General features: G+C 35.2%; 1 protein-coding gene and 1 long non-coding RNA gene across 2 annotated transcripts; one reads left to right on the forward strand and one right to left on the reverse strand.

The window, feature by feature from the left end:
- Nucleotides 1-1393: 1393 nt before the first annotated feature.
- LOC130994219 (uncharacterized protein At2g29880-like) lies at nt 1394-1933 on the forward strand. Its single transcript, XM_057919255.1, has 2 exons — nt 1394-1477; nt 1562-1933. The coding sequence occupies exons 1-2, from the start codon at nt 1394-1396 to the stop codon at nt 1931-1933; spliced, it is 456 nt and encodes a 151-aa protein (XP_057775238.1).
- A 6935-nt stretch (nt 1934-8868) lies between these two features.
- On the reverse strand, nt 8869-9971 carry LOC130992942 (uncharacterized). Its single transcript, XR_009091504.1, has 2 exons — nt 9656-9971; nt 8869-9571 (listed from the first exon to the last, which is right to left on the reverse strand). It is a non-coding gene; the product is annotated as an uncharacterized LOC130992942 (long non-coding RNA).
- Between the last annotated feature and the right edge of the window lie 7688 nt (nt 9972-17659).

Below are 17659 nucleotides of genomic sequence, written 5' to 3' on the forward strand. Positions count from 1 at the left end.
GACTAGATGAAAATAAATGTAAAAATGTCATATAGTGTAGAATTGAGAGTGAAGCAAATACTAAATTGTGAGAGTGCCCATATAGGATAGAGAATAGTGGAGAACTCTACAATATGTAGCTCTTTATATAATAGATAGATTTGCCAAATATAGAGGGTAATTTCTCTACAATGATAGAAACAATGTTTGAATTTGTTGTTACTGGTTGCGATTATAGAAATTATGAGTACTAGTGTGTAGGCAATTAAATTTATAGTCTATTAAATCTTGTCACATGCAAATTACAAATTAAATAGAAATTATATATTTTATTTTATATTTTTAAAATTAAATTAAATATAATATTAAAATTAAATAGATATATAATTAAGAGGGGTGTATTCGTTCAAGACTTTAATAGATTTCTGCAGACTTTTAAAGTCTGGGTGTATTAGTTCAAGACTTTAAAAGTATTTTAAATTCTGGGTGTATTAGTTCAAGACTTTTAAAAGTCTTTTAAAGTCTGGGTATATTCGTTCAGGACTTTTAAAAGTCTTTTAAAGTGTAGGTGTATTCGTTAATCTATGGACTTTAAAGTTGGAATGACTTTCATTGATTTCGTTTAAAAAATAGGCACGAACAAATCCGGTGCCAGACCACGAGAATTCATAAATCTTGCAAAATCCTCGCGCTCGCTGAGAGCCAGCGCCCGCGGCCAAGAAGCCAGCGAGCGCTGGACCCAGCGCTCGTTGTCAACAATGCCAGCGCTCGCTAGGGCGCAGCTCTGGCTATGCGCTCTGGCTGGGGCGCAGCGCTCGCTCGGACAAGCCAACGCTCGCTGGGCCCAGCGAATTGTTTATAAATAGTACCAACCCATCAGTGTATTTCATCATACAAACCTACTCGAAAAACAACACAACTTTAGGGTTTTGCATCGGCTATTAGCAAGGTATTATCGATTTATATCTTCATATTATTTTCTTATTCAATTTTTCTATTGCATAAATCTTGTATCTTTATAATTTGTTAGCAGCTATATTCTGTTTTTCTATTGCATGTGTTCCAATTTTTGTTATTTTTATTTATACTTTCTTTTATTCATTGTTATAGTACTATATACGTATATATATTTTATGTCTAGTAATATTATCATGGGAGATTCTCAACAACAAGATACGAAAAAGAGGGCAGCCTATGAACCATGGACTAAGGAACAAAGCGATGTATTGTTAGAAATTTTGGTTGAGTCTGCGAATCGAGGATGGCGTGATAATAGTGGTATCTTTAGCAAAGCAACTATTGAAGAAAGGATACTTCTTGTTCTTAATGAAAGACTTCAGTATAATAAGACTTATAACCACTACCTAAGCCGTATAAATGGTTTAAGAACCGTTGGACTGCTTATTCAACACTCATGAAGTTTAACTCTGGTTTTGGCTATGACAACAATGCTAAAAAGTTCACGGCCCCAGATGAAGTATGGGATGCGTACTGTCAGGTAAACTTATTAGGCATTATTTTTTTAAAACAATGTTATTTAAATAATATAGTTTATTAATAAATTAATTCTTTATTATGTTAGGCTCACCCAAAAGATGCATACTTGCGCCATGGGAATTGTCCGGATTATGAAGATTTGGAAATTGCTGTTAGAAACGGTGTGGCTGTAGGGAAGAACTCAATTGGATTGGGTAGTGCTACTGATGCTAGGACATTAGGAGTTGATGAAAATAGAGCTCCACACATAGAGGAGTTGAATTTTGATGTTGAAAATGAGGCGTTTGTAGGACTGACTCAAGATGATCCGCCATCATCCGGTTCCAAATCACCTTCGGCATTCCCTGAAGTGTCTGTGGACTCCACTCAAAGAAGAGCTCCCGCCAAAAGAAGTAGAGGCCAGTTTGAGATAAATTCTGGTCACACTGAAAATAGTTCGTATCAGGGTGTTACATAGTGGTATCAGAGCGGGTCTATGTTCCTATAGACTCGTGTCTTTTTAAAAAAAATTGACTTTCGAAAGGTTAAGTAAGCTTAGTTATTCGAAACTCATGAGCTGCATCTGCATCAACTCCAAGGTATGTGTTCTAATTGTTCAAATATATGGCGTTATGATGTTTTACATGATATTTTTTTATGATGCTTTTACGTTCTAGTACTATTATGTTCAATTTTGATAGAACAAGTTATGACAACTCAAGAAACGTGACTAGAAATTTCGAGGACGAAATTTATTTTAAGTGGGATAGGTTGTAACACCCCAAATATTTAGATTTATTATAGAGAGTGAATTTCTAGTATTTTCTTTTATAGCTTATTTTTTTTAATAATTACATGATATATATAGATTTGCACCATTAATTTTATCTAGACTTTTATTATTATTATTATTATTATTATTATTATTATTATTATTATTATTATTATTATTATTATTATTATTAATTCAATTAACATGTCCTGATAAAACGTTTATGAATATATATATATATATATATATGTATATATATATTTATTTATTTATATATATTTAGTTATTTATTTTGCAAAGAGTCTTTCATGAAAAGTCAATTTAGATTTGTATAACTTTGGTTTATGAAAAGAAGTTTACTGCATTTCTCAAATCTTTATGTCAAGTTTATTATTTTGTTTTCTTTTCTAATTTTTCCGTTCTTGTTTCAATTCGTAGGTAAGAGCTATTGAATTAAGTTATTGATTAAGATAGAGTTAAATATGTTTTTAGTCAAGTTGTTAATCGGTGAATAAATTTGTGCGGCAACAAATTTTAGTTTATATTCTTTCACTCCATTTTGCATTTTGGTTTCGTCAAAAAAAATTTAAAAAATAAGGTTAAGGTGAGGGATTATATGCTTGTGGTTATATTCATGTATGTTTTTATATGCTCTTAGTTCATGTTTGATTATACTTGCTCAGCCATGTAGAAATACATGTTCAGCCATGTAGAAATACATGTTCAGAATATCAGACATGTTGAAATACATGTTCAGAAAATCAGTCATGTTGAAATACATGTTCAACCATGTTGATACATGTTTAAGGGCTTTCAGTTCGCCCATCAGATTATCAGTATATGTGTATGACAATGTGTTTTATTTGCATGTTCAAGCGTATGAGAATATGCGCATGGTTCCTCACTGAGTATATTTTCAATATGCTCATCCCTTATCTTTTCAGTTTTGCAGTTCTGGAGTCGAGGTGGCCATAGAAGTCGAGAATGACTAGAGATAAAGATTTTGCATAGAAAATTTAAGTTGAACTTGTTAAGTTTTAGTTTATTGTTCTTATTTTATGTTACTACTTTAGTTTTAGCAAGTTGATTTTAAATTAGTTTAAATTGTGATAGTCAAGGAATTTTATTTTTAACTATGAGTTCTTCATGATTTTAGTTTGAAAAGTTTATGAAAATTGGGGCGTTACAAGTACGGATTTAATTTTTGATTGCCTAAGTGTTATTATTAATTTGGCCACATGAGTGTTTAGTGTTTAGTTTTTTTTGTTGTTGAAAGAAGCTTAGTGCTTAGTTTTGATTTAATTAGTGAGTGTTATTACATGATTTAATTTTACTACACAATCCTACACTCACAAACATTTTTATATTATCAAATGAGAGATATTTGCTTAGCAAATGGCCAAGTGGACATTAAATGTGCATTAATGAGCATTAATTACACAAGTGTCTTAGGGAGCAAGCTTTAGGATTAAGCAAAACCAAAATTCTCTCTCTCTCCTCTCATACCTCACGCCCCTCTCCTCTCTCTCTCTCATCTCTCTCTCTTTTCTCTTCCATGAACCTCCATTGTTGAGACCTTCAAAGCTTCTAAGATCAACTCTATACTTAGATTTCCACCTAAAATCAAATCAAAACTCATCTCCATGCCTCAAAGACTAACATTGGTGGAGATTAAAGCTTGAAGTCTAGAGTGAAAATTTTTTATTTTCTCTCTAAATCTTTGAGCAAGTGTTCTAATTTATTAGATCTAGTTATATTTGTGTAAGATATGAGTGTATATGGATAGATCAAGCAAGAAAAACACCACCCTTTTAATTCTTTAAAATTTTTGAAAATTAGGGTTCATGCTCTTAAAAAAAATCATTTTTCTTTTCTTAAAAATGAAAGAAATGTTTTAGTAAGCACATGTCTTTCAAGAAAATCTCTGTGTGTTACTGTTTGGCAGTACAATGTATATATGTGTATGTTTTGCATGAATGTATTTTCGGCATGTGCCCACTAAGTATTTTTATACTCAGCCCTGCATATATTTCTAAATGTGCAGGTTGAACAGGTGATGGAATGGAATGGTGTTGAGCGGGTATTCCTTTGTCGTTTCAAGTAATGTAACCTTGAGTATACATCTTCATATGTATATCTCACACATTTTCCGCTGCGAAATACTTTGATTATGCTAACCCTACGTTATGAAGTCAATGTATTCATTTTTGGGTAATTCCCCTTGATTAGGTCACCTTTATGTGAATGTTTTGTAAGTATTTGAATGATCAAATATGATTCTAGTACTTTCTTTTAATGTCATGTTTTCTCAAAATACTTTTATGTTAAGTAAATGCCCTTTTTTCGCCGCTTCTTAATGTTGGATTTGTATACTGTAAAGCAAGAACGTTTTATGCTTGTATACAATGTTTCCTGTTACCACTATTTAATCTCCTATCTGATTGTGTTCATGATTGCACATGTATGTCCCTTATCTCTTTATAAGCAGATTATATGGTGTGTTGTAGATCACAGAAGATCATATAATTGGAATAACCTTAAGAGATATAAAAATGATCACAGCCGAGATGACTTTAGGACGAGTCATTGGTTTAGGCTGCGGTATAGATGGAAGTAGTTTATCTTGATTACTTGTCTATACTGGTACGTCATAACGTATTAATAGGACCACAGTGAGATGTATTCTTCTATCTGACTAAATTGAAGAATCAAAGATCTCGGTGACTTAATATAATCTTAATACTAATAAGATTTCAAATATATATGTTGGCTCATATATTACTTTGACTTACTATGGGTGATAGTTAAATATTAACTTGAGTACTCTGTATCTTGGGTGATAGCGGTCAATATATGATATTTGGTTATCTGTATTAGTACCCGTATCCGGTATAGGTTAATGACATCCCCTTAAGGAGCTCAATAAAGTTTATTGCGCTAAACCCTGCAGGTTGATTAAGTTCAGGCGCAATAATAAGGTTTGAGTGGTACTGCTTAAGGATTACAAAGAGATTAATTAATTTAAGTTGTCAAAGCTCTAATTAATTAATGGATGTCGAATATTTTAAATACGGAGATTTAATAAGTCTAAATACAAGCCCCGACTCATCATCGACAATAAAGGGGTAAGTCAATATTGGTTCTCTAGTGGAATGAACTAATATTTATAAATTAATTATGGTATGGGCTGACCATGGAGAATCCATATTTATTCCTTGTATTTGGTCCCTGGACTGGCCCAAAGTCTCCTAGCCCTAGAAGGAGCAGAAGTCGCCCATCACAGAGAAACTGGCGCCTCGTACGTGTTTAATTATTTAAATACAAGTGTCTGCTCTCAGGAAAAATACACACTAATTAATTAGGGTTTGAGAGAGCAGAAAGGGGCGCCACCCACGTGAAATAGCAACTTTCTGCATTGGGACTTTCACAGTTCGTTGTCCATCCAACGGTGAAAGTTAAGCGGGATACAGTTCAGAAGATCAGAACTGGAGTCATTCGATTCGATCATCGACAGTCTTTGCATACGCTTCACAAGTAAGTTTTCTAACACCAACGTGCAACAATTAAATTCATAGGAGCATGTTAAGATTAATCGTTGTATGATAAATTAATAATAATCCAAGAAACGATCATCGGGCAGTAGAGTATTAATTCAATTTAATATTCCTTCAATTGGTATCAGAGCCCAGGATTCATTTCTTGGCTCTATTATTAATTTATGTACGATTAATAATATGCATTGTTTTTATCTGCTGCTGTTCTTTGTGGTCTGTTGATTCATGGGGTACGTCGTTTTGACGTTATAATCGTTTTTCACCACGAGAAAATCCGTGGTTAGATTAGGATTTCAAATTGTATTTGTTTTTCTATTGTAATCTGTAAAAATTGTAAAACGAGACGAAGACGACGACGAATCAACATCGGATGAACGAAGATTGGAAAAAGAGACGGTAGGCGGCGGGCGCCGAGGGCACGGAGGGCTGCGCGCTGCGCAAGCCCCGTGCGCCACGGCGCGCGCACACACTGCCGGGAAGGTCTGCTGCCGGGCTGGAGCGAGCGAGGCTGCGGGCGCCGAGGGGCAGCGTGCGCACGAGCGCTTGCGCGCCTGGTCAGGCTGCCGCGCGGCCGCTGTCGCTCTCGATGCTGGTGCTGCCGAGGCTGCGTGTCTGCTGGAGTCGGGCTGGGGTGTGAGGACCGGGCGTGCTGGGGCGGCGTGCGCGCGCGTGCCTGCGCGCCCAGTGCTGCACTGTGCGGTCGTCCGCCCGCTGCCGACGTGCTGTGCGCGCCGAGGCTGCTGATGCTGTGCTGCTGCTGCTGGACGCCGGAGCTGCCGCGCCAGGCTGCTGCTGCGCCCGCGCCAGCGCTTATGTGAATGTTTTGTAAGTATTTGAATGATCAAATATGATTCTAGTACTTTCTTTTAATGTCATGTTTTCTCAAAGTACTTTTATGTTAAGTAAATGCCCTTTCTTTCGCCGCTTCTTAATTCACATCCCAAGTCATAACTGCGGCTAAACCACCATAAGGAATAGCAGGCTGTGACACCACTACTTATAATACTCCATTTACCTTCACTACTTTTCACTTTTTCATCACTATCAATACTAATTATAACACATTTTCACCACTCTCAATAATTCAATAATTTTTTGTTCACTCTCAATACTCAACAACACATTTTCGTAAAAATCATGTCACTCCCTCCTAAGAAGTTTTTTCATGGACGTACGTAGTATGTAATAACTATTTTATAAATATTATTGAACTACAATTTGTTATTTTCATCATATACAATTTCAAGTTCATTTTTTTCTCTTTAATAAAAATTTTTTTTAGCTAAAAACAATCTCTCTATCTTATAATTTCAGATATCCAACATTTTGACAAGTTATAAACTATTGAGAAATTATATCTTTTAAAATTTTAAAATATCTTATAAGCTATTGAAACTTATAAGCTCTATAAAATAAGTTTGGCTAAACACCACCTAAATCTTATTGTAAATTATGAGATTTGCTCAAAATATGAGCAAAATTTAGTGAAAATACTACTCACTCCGTCACCAATATCGTTTTCACTTTGTGCAAGGTGCGAGTTTTATGAAAGTGAAGGATAATAGTTAATAGGGTCGGTCTTGCATGCGGCGGTCGCACTGGAGTGCGACGGGTCCGCCCCGACCCGCGCCCGACCCGACCCTTGCCCAAATCCAAAATCCTGAATCCTAAATTATTACATTTGTTTATCATAATTATTACTTTTAATAAGCATGAAATATACATTTGTTCGTACAAATGTATACTTATATAAATATAGGTATTTACCTTCATTTAATATAAAGTATTATATTTTCTAAACCCTAAATTCTATAAACTAAACCCTAAACCCTGTAAACTAAACCCTAAGCCTGAACACTAAACCCTAAACCTTGTAAACTAAACCCTAAGACTGAACACTAAACCCTAATAGGAGTATTTACTTTTAATAAGCATAAGATATACATTTGGTCGCACAAATGTATACTTATATTAATATAAATATTTACCTTCATTCAATATAAAACATTATACATATCAATATACATTTATATGAACAAATGTATATATTATGTTTATTAAAAGTAACAATTATTATAAATAAATGTAATAATTAGGAGTATGGGTCAAACTCACGCGGGTCAGGGTTCCGGGTCAGGATGGCGGGTTTGGAGCCGGGTCGACCCGTCGCACACCTGTGCGACGGTCGCACCCAAGAATTGGCGTAGTTAATAATAGTGAGGATTATTGTGATTGGAGTTTGGGTCTCATTATTATTGTGAGTGGAAGTTTGTGAACTCTACTACCATAAATAAAAGTGGAAATGATATTGTGAACAAATAAAAATAGTAAAAATGGAAACAATGTCGTGGACGGAGGGAGTATTATTTTTGCTTGTTACCTTGAATATTATGAGGAATTAGACCATCTGCAGTGGTACTGTAAATCCTATTTTGCAGTACTAAATTCAATTCAGTGGTGCTCCAAACTCAAATCCAAAATAAGTTTGGGGCCACATTTTGAATAATACGTATAACACCAAATTTGGTGTTACAATATATATTCATCACACCAAATCACTTTATTGAGTTTTAGAAATTGCAACCTAACCCCTCTTCTGGGTGAATATTGAGAAAACGGAGGCTTGTTGAAGAAGAGCGGAATGCATCTCGTTGAAGAAGAGCTGCGTCGACTTAATGAAAATGAAGAAATGTGCAGCGGCTGGTTGAAGACGACTGGTTGAAGAAGAAGTAATTACGACTCCCTTTGTTTTGGACTTAATTGGGGCTATTTATTGTAAATTGGGCTGTAGACTTTATTTAATAAATGGAACTGGAGTCCAAAAATGGAATTGGAGTCCACAAATGGCTCGAAGAACACAAATGGCTAGGGAGTATTAATTATAAATTGGACTCTATTTAAATTATGTTCAATTTTTTAGAAATTAGTGCATTAAGTTGAGCTCGATTTAATTTGGACTTTTTAGTTTTGTATTTAATTTTTTTAGTTGGGTAATTTCAGTCTGTCTTCATTTAGTTTAATTGTTTTGTTAATTTTGTTGATTTAGGTATTTAATTACATGACATATTAAAAAGTAATACAAGAATATTTAAAACAATATTAATAATATAAATACCACATGACATAAAAATAACATGATTTGAAAATCAAGCAAACACAAATATTTAAACTACATGAGAAATACAAAATTAATCTAATAATTCTAATCTAATAATCTGGTAGACCGGAACCAGATCCTCCAATATTATTGAAATATGAAGAATATGTTCCAGCTTCAAAAGGATTTGTTTGACCTTGTTGTTGGGCTCTTTTCTGTAAAATGTGTCTTCTTTCAACTTCAGTAAATGCACGAACATGTGGATCTTGAATGGAGCTCAAGTCCATATATAGAATTTTATTTTCTTCCTTCATTTCCTTAAGTGCGTAACTTTTAGCTTGAATGGCCAAATGACATTTCATTCGTGCATTTGTTGTCTTCATATCCTCTGCAAGTTGCTCATTATGTTTTTGCATTGCGGCAATTAAAGATGTCGTATCTTCGAACTGCTTTTTCTTCATTTTTGCTTTCTTTACTCCGATGGGTCTTGATGATGAAGAACTACCATAAGTCTAACGAATTAGGAGTTCGAGTTTCAGATTCAGAAGAAGGATTTCCACGTGGATGTTGTCTGGAGCTTTGAGTACCATCTTGAAAATTTTCTAAATCTTTAAGAATGTGCCATACATGGTTGAATTTCCAACCAAACTTGTAGTTTTGATTTTCTTTGAGCAACTCTTCAGCTTGTTGCATCTGCAAGTAGTTATAATAAATTAACCTCATGTAAAAATCGTAATTATTGCAATAAAATCACTTGAACACGAGCTTGATACTCACTATATTAGCATTTGAGGCACTGCTTTGATGCCTACTTTCAATTGCACTTATGCAACCATGCAATTTCTTAATTGCTTTCAAGATACTTTGAATATGAGTTTGCAACGATCTTACTGTACGATATTCCCAACTTTGCTTTTTTTCTTCTTTGTAGCCCTTGAATTTTTTGATGATTCTTGTACCCTAATGACTGGGTTTTGTGAAATTTGCATACAAACTTGAGATAATAGGATATCTTTGACGTTACTATAGCTAGCACCACAAGTAGACATTTTGTATAGAAAAGAGAAGAAGAAGAAGAAGAAGAAGAAGAAGAAGAAGAAGAAGAAGAAGAAGAGAGAATGAGTATTTGACTTAAAAAAGAGTGATGTGAATTTGTTAGCTATACCACAAGACCATTACTGTATTTATGCACACAAAAATGCTTTTTGTGCTTTTAGATGAATGGTTGAGATCGATTTGTACTTTTGGATGAACGGTTGAGATTAAAATCTCATGGATTGCACTTTTCTGCTTGTTTGCTTTTAGATGAACGGTTGAGATCAATTTGTACTTTTAGATGAACGATTGAGATTAAAATCTCATGGAATGTACTTTTCTGCTTTTTTGCTTTTAGGTGAACGGTTGTGATCGATTTGTACTTTTAGATTAATGGTTGAGATTGAAATCACATGGATTTGTGCTTTCTTCAGACCATTATAATTAAAAGATATGATCATATGCTTTCTCCACACCAACACTTCTACTTGTCTTCTGCTCATTTTCTCTACCCCTCAAAATGAATCCAAACTTTCTTTATGGTGTTTCGAAAATATACAGATAACAAACCATCTCTTTCAGCAACAACAAAATATACTTCTTAGAATCGCTAATAAAAACACGATGATTCAAAACCTTCTTGAGCAACAAAATCACCAAATAACACATGGCGGTTCAATTCCCGATCATATTGTGATCAATCGTGATCGGGTGGCTACTCATGCTAGATTGTACTATGATTATTTTGCAGATAATCCATTATACAATGAAGCCATGTTTCGAATGAGATTGCGAATGTCTCGTTCATTGTTTCTTCGCATTGTTGATGCGGTTAAGGCACATGATCGCTACTTCGTGCAAACGCGAGATACAACTGGAAAGCTTGGATTGTCACCCCTTCAAAAGGTAACTGCCCCTTTTCGTATATTGGCATATGGTTGTCCAGCAGATGCTACTGATGAGTATGTGAAAATCAGTGAGAGCAGTTCTATTAAAAGTCTCAAAAGATTTTGTAGTGCAATAATTGAGATTTTTTCAACTGAATATTTAAGGACACCAACTTCTAATGATATTTCTAAACTTCTCTATATTGGTAAAAAACGAGGATTTCCAGGAATGTTAGATAGTCTAGATTGTATGCATTGGAAGTGAAAAAATTATCCGACCGCATGGGTCGGACGATTTGCAGGCCATAGTGGAAGTCCAACGATTATTCTCGAAGCGGTAGCAGATTATGATCTTTGGATATGAGATGTTTATTTTGGTTTATCGGGCACCAACAACGATATAAACGTGTTGGATTCATCACATCTTTTCAATAATCTCACTCAAAGTATTGCCCCTCCAGCTAATTATGTTATTAGAGGAAAAAAATATATAATATGGGTTATTACTTAGCTGACGGTATATATCCTAAATGGGCTACCCTTATGAAAACAATTAAAGAGCCTCGTACTAAAAAATTGAAATATTTTGCAATGAAACAAGAAGCATGCAGAAAAGACGTAGAAGGTGCATTTGGAGTTCTCCAAGCACGTTTTGCAATTGTAGCTGGATCAATGCGTTATTGGGATAAAGAAGTATTACATGCTATAATGATCACTTGTATAATATTGCCTAATATGATAATTGAAGATGAACGTGACCTTACTACTCCAATTCAAGTTGCTAGAGAGGCACCACTACCGGAGTTTAAGATGGTCACAAATGAAAAGACTCGATTTCAAGAGTTTCTTGTAACACCCCGATTTTTTCATAAGATAATATTAGATTATTCTCTAGGATATTTGGTGAGATTTGAAAAATTTAGGATTTATTTAAGCCTAGAATAAATTAGATTTTAGAATAAATGTGTTGTTACTCATTTATTATATTTAAAATTTGCATTTACATTTCTTTAAGCATTTCCACATCATTAGCTCAACTGCATTATATTCTCATATTATTTATTTATTTATTTTTCCTAAATTTAAACATATATTTTACCTAAAGGATTTTATTTAGAATTTGTGAAATAAATATACTTATATATAATAGATATATAATAATATATTCTTTTAAAAATTGCTTATAAATATATAATATATAGCGTATAGATATATATATATATATATCTTAAGCTAATTATATATATATATATATATATATATATATATATATATATATTATACACGTATATATAGCTATACTATAGCTGTACTAAATAGCTTTTAGTTAATAAATAATTACATTATATATAATAGTACCATATAGATTTGTAATTAAGTTAAATGATTGTGTTAATATATAAGAGTACCCACTTTTATATAATAAAAATAAATTTTACCCACTCAAATAAAAACATAAAAAAATACCCACTTTTTGTGTTAAAGGACTAAATTGCCCTTCTATATAAATGGGCAAACCCTAGCTATCCTCTCATTCTCTCATTTTTTTTCTCTCCCTCTTCTCTCTCTGCACGCTCTCCTCTCTCTCTCTCTCCCGCACGCTCCCACGGCCACCGGCAGCGGCGCATCCGCCGTCAGATCTCAGCCGGCGCCGATTTCTCTCTCTCTCTTTCTCTCCTCTCTCTTTCTCTTATCTCTCACTCCTCTTTCGTACTAGGAAGCATCGCCACAGATCTGCGCTGGGCGGCGGATCTGAACTTCGAGGCGTCGAATTCATCGTCGTATTGGCAGGGGTATCTGTGCCCCGACGCCGGGCGGTATTTGACGGAGGCCACGACGGCGGCGAGTGCGAGGCAGAGGAAAAATTACATTCAATTGAATTCTGTGGTTTGATCTTCGAGGTCTGGACAGGGGCAGGCCGAATATGCAGGCGGCGGATCTCACGTCTTCGGCGATGGCGGCGACGTAGTATCAGTTTGTTGTGAAGATAGAAGGAGATGAGTTATTCTTCCGTTGGGAAAAAATGAAATCCAGTAGTCATTTCTTGCATGTTTCTTTTTCCTTCTTTTTTTGGGTTTTGGATCGATTTAGTATGTGCTTTTTGGAGGTTCTGCCCTGCCTCGCCCTCCTAGTTGTTGTCGAGGACTATAGCCGCTTTAGTCTAGAAGTGCCTCAGCCGAATCATCCGCCACACATTTGCTTTCATTGTAATGGAACGCTTCTTGGTCTCCACTATAAGAGTTTGTAGGTTCCATAGCTGGTAGGTTTGTTCCGGAAGAATTGTGAGGTTATCAATGGAGAGTGTGAGGTACCTCAGATGAATTAGTTTGGTAACCTTTGCAGGAAATTGGTGAAATTTGACAGACTTGGACTCCAGAATCCTGAATTCAATTTGATTTTAATAAAAAAAAAATTACAAATAATGAAGAAATTGATGAAAATCACCCAATTTTGTACAAATGTTCTTGAATTCACAACCAAATTTATGAATTCACAACTAAATTATTAGCATTGGTTGTGAATTCACAATTAGAAATAGTATTGGTTGTGAATGCACAACTTGAAATAGTGTTGATTGTGAATTCAAGTTTTGTTGGTTGTGAATTCATAACTAGAAATAGTGTTGGTTGTGAATTTACGCGAATTCACAACTAACACTATTTATAGTTGTGAATTCAAACTTTAAAACTTGAATTCACAACCAATACTTGTTATTCAGTTGTGAATTCGAGTTTTGAAGCTTGAATTCACAACCAAATTAAATTTTGGTTGTGAATTGGTGGGTATTTGTTAAAATTTTATATGCAAGGGTAAAATGGTAAATGTGGGTATTTTTTTAAATTTTTATATTAGTGGGTAAAATTTATTTTTACTATATAAAAGTGGCTATTTTCAAAATCCACTCTAAATGATTAGCTATTATATATATATATATATATATATATATATATATATATATATATATATATAATCCAAAAGTGTATACTAGTTATTGAAAATATAAGAGTTAAATATATATATATATATATATATATATATATATATATGTAAATGCATGGAAAAAATACTATTATGTAGCCTATGTTAAAATCATGCAAAGTATATATATATATATATAGGGTCAAATTCTATGGAGACACAATATTAGATGGAGAATGGAGACGCAATCTGATTCGTCAGATCAATCTTGATCAAAGGTTGAGATTAGAAGTTAATATAATTAAAATTGGTAAGATTCATAATATCCCTTAATTTACTCCCTTCTATCTCCTCTCTCCTCTCTCTATCTCCCGTCACGCCTCACCTCTCTCCTCTCTCTCTCTCGTCCCCTCTCTACTCTCTCTCTCTTAAAATCAAAATACATAATTAAGTTCATGAAACTATATCTGAATGTTCGTAAAACTGTATTTGCAAGTTCATAAAACTATATCTGCAAGTTCAATCCTACTCTCCCATCTACCTCTTTCTCTCTCACGATTTTCCCCCATTAAACACCAGAAAACTTCAACACCATTCAAGACAAGTTCAACACAAGTTCATAAGTTCAATACCACAAATTCAAAAGTTCACAGAATTATACGTATAAGTTCAATAAAATTATTTACAAAATCTGTCGCCCCCTTCCTCTTCTCCGATGAATGTTCAATGCACGGAGAAGGGGGCGGCGGCCGGAGTTCAAAAGGCGGCGGTGGTGGCTGAACTTGGGGCATTCGAAGGCGGCGGTGGTGGCTGAATTTGAGGGCGTTCGAAGGCGGCGGTGGCTGAACTTGAGGGGGTTCGAAGGCGGCGGTGGCTCTGAACTTGGGGGCTGAACTTGGGCGGCGGTGGCTGAACTTGGGCGGTGGTGGCTCTGAACAGAGAGAGGACGAAGGGAGGCGGCGGTCGAAGGCGGCGGTGGTGGTGTGGATAACAAAGAGATGACGGAGGAAGGCGGCGGTCGAGGCGGCGCCGCGCTGAGGGATTCGAACCCTAGGCCGCGCGGGTTGGGGCGTTCACGGTGAGAGGGGGCGGCAGAGAGGAAGAAGAAGAGATAGTGGAAAAGGCGGCGGCGCGGGTTTGGGGTTCACGGTGATAGGGAAAATGAGAGAGAGAGAAAGAGAGAGGAGAGAGAGGACGAGAGTAGAGAGGGGACGAGAGAGAGAGAGAAGAGAGGTGAGGGGTGACGGGAGATAGAGAGAGGAGAGAGGAGAGAGAAGGGAGTAAATTAAGGGATATATGAATCTTACCAATTTTAATTATATTGACTTTTAATCTCAGCCTTTGATCAAGATTGATCTAACGAACCAGATTGCGTCTCCTTTCTCCATCTAACTTTGTGTTTCCATAGAGCTTTCTCCTATATATATATATATATATTATATTAAGTAGGAACAAGTGTAAGAAATTGATAAAGTAACTAATCAAACCTACGAAGCTACGAAACAAGTGTAGGAATTTAAGAAACATACTAATCAAACCTACTAACCTATGGATACGTCTATAAATGACTCAGCATAGCTATAAATCACCTATATAAATATGTGGTCGGATGGTTGCAATAACCCACAAATCATAAAGCAGAAATATTAAAAGACAAGAGGTGTCGACCAATACTAGATAAAAGGTGGGTTATATTTTCCAAAGTATGCTTGAGTTATTAAGCTCTCATATTATTAGATGAAATGTGGTATGTCCATAAAATGTTTTCACGTTCTCCCATTGTTTAATGATCTTATGTTAACAATTGTGGCTTTTAATGGGTCTAACACGCCTATTAAAAGTTGTGCACACGGTCTTAAGGTAGTGGATTGATCCCCATGAGCCTTATAGACGAAATGAGGATTTTGGGTTCGCCCTTAATCCGGCTAGATGGTGTAGCTGACATGGGTTCCGTCCCGGGTTCCCATCTAGTTAATGATGAATGAATGAATGATTACTTTCCAGGGGTCACCCAGGGACTACGAATGAAATCATAAGGGTAACAGTGGTGCTACGGTATGGCGCGCGCAATGAATGAAAATGTTTTGTGATTATAGAAGTTAAATGTTTTATTTTAAAATCTTCTATGATTCACGTATGTGCATGGACTATCATATGAAAATGATTATTTCAAAAAATGCACGACCCACTGGATACACTAGTACTCAGCCCACAAATCTTTTCAATCTTTTCAGGTTAGTAAGATGGTGGAGACGGAAGCAGTTGTGGCGGGTTGGCTGCAATATGTTGAAATAGCTAGCTATTATATTAAAAAAATATGTCATATATTTTGAGTATGTAAAATGCTATATATATGATATTATTATTATGCAATAATTTAATTATCGCTCGATGGAGAGTGCATGTAGTCGGCCCCTCTTGGACGCTTGACCAAAGCCCTCATGATCATGTTGTGCTATGCCAATTTCATGAGTGAGCTGGTCGGTCAACTCCTTTTGGCGAGCTAGACTCGGTTACCCCATCATTTACCGCTTTATTAAAATTGTAATTAATGTCCGACTGCTTAGCCGCACGTATTTGTAGACTGGTTCTAAACCACCAGCATGCTGAGCCAAGCTTTCTGACTTGAATATTAAATATGTTATAATACTTAGTTTAATTATCTAACAACGATTACTATACATTAATATTCTTTAAGAATATTAACAAAAAGAGATGAACATATATATTATTATATTATTATTAAATATTTACAATTATTATTATTATTATTATTATTATTATTATTATTATTATTATCCCCTTTCTTTCCCGCTTCTTAAATTCAACCCCTAGTCATGTCCCGACATTCGTGCCTTCCTTCGGGAATTGGGGCGTGACAGAGTGGTATCAGAGCAGGATCCCGTCGGATCCGCGCTCCCAGTTTGGTACCCGATTAGTATCAAAGTAATATTCTTGACTTTGAATTAATCAATAAATGAATAAATTATGGTATATTTGATTAATTATGCTAATGCAGCAACCCCCAGCTAGCTATCTCTCCACCAAGGTATGTTATTTATATAAGAAACATGAATTAAAAGTTTTATTCAGATTGCATATTCGTAAATGCGCGCAGAAATGATTATTCGGGAAATATTTGATTGAATATTTTATTTGAATTTCTCATATGAGTTTCTCACAAGAAATGGATTATGCATATATTGTTATGCATTAAAGATATGCTTCGATATTATGGATGATTTCTTCTATGCATAATGGTTGGAAAATATGAGATTACTTTTATGACAAAAGAAAGTGATAAGAAAATGATATAATGAAATGATCCAAATGTTGCATTGGACGTAGTTATGTTAGCTGATAGAGAGACTTATTAAGGATATCTTTTATGACAGATGGCAACTAGAACCCGAGGTAGAAACAACGGAAACCCTGAGAATGAGGAACTAGTTAATCATATCCCAATTCGAGATACCGAAAATATGTTCAGGAAACAACACCCTCCAAATTTTGATGGCCTAGGTGATCCTGTAGACGCCGAAAAATGGGTTAGAACGATAGAAAGAATCTTTGCCTATATAAGGTGTGACGATAAAGAGAAGGTAATTTGTGCAAAATACCAAATGATCAATGAGGCTGACTTCTGGTGGGAATCAGTCGAAAGGACTATGACTCGGGCACAGAAGGACACTTTGACTTGGGAAAGCTTCAAGGAAAAGCTATTTGAAAAGTTTATTCCTGAATGCTATAGGCAAAAGAGACAAAATGAGTTTTGGAATTTAAAGCAGGGAAAGAATACGGTAACAGAATATGATCGTGAATTTAATCGATTGTCAAGATATTATCCACAACTGGTGGATACTGATGAAAAGAAGGCGGACAAATTCAGAAAAGGGCTGGATCCTGATATTGCAATATCATTGGTTAGTCAAGGAACACT

This window comes from Salvia miltiorrhiza, chromosome 7 (assembly GCF_028751815.1).
Source record: "Salvia miltiorrhiza cultivar Shanhuang (shh) chromosome 7, IMPLAD_Smil_shh, whole genome shotgun sequence".
Taxonomy (NCBI): Eukaryota; Viridiplantae; Streptophyta; class Magnoliopsida; order Lamiales; family Lamiaceae; genus Salvia; species Salvia miltiorrhiza.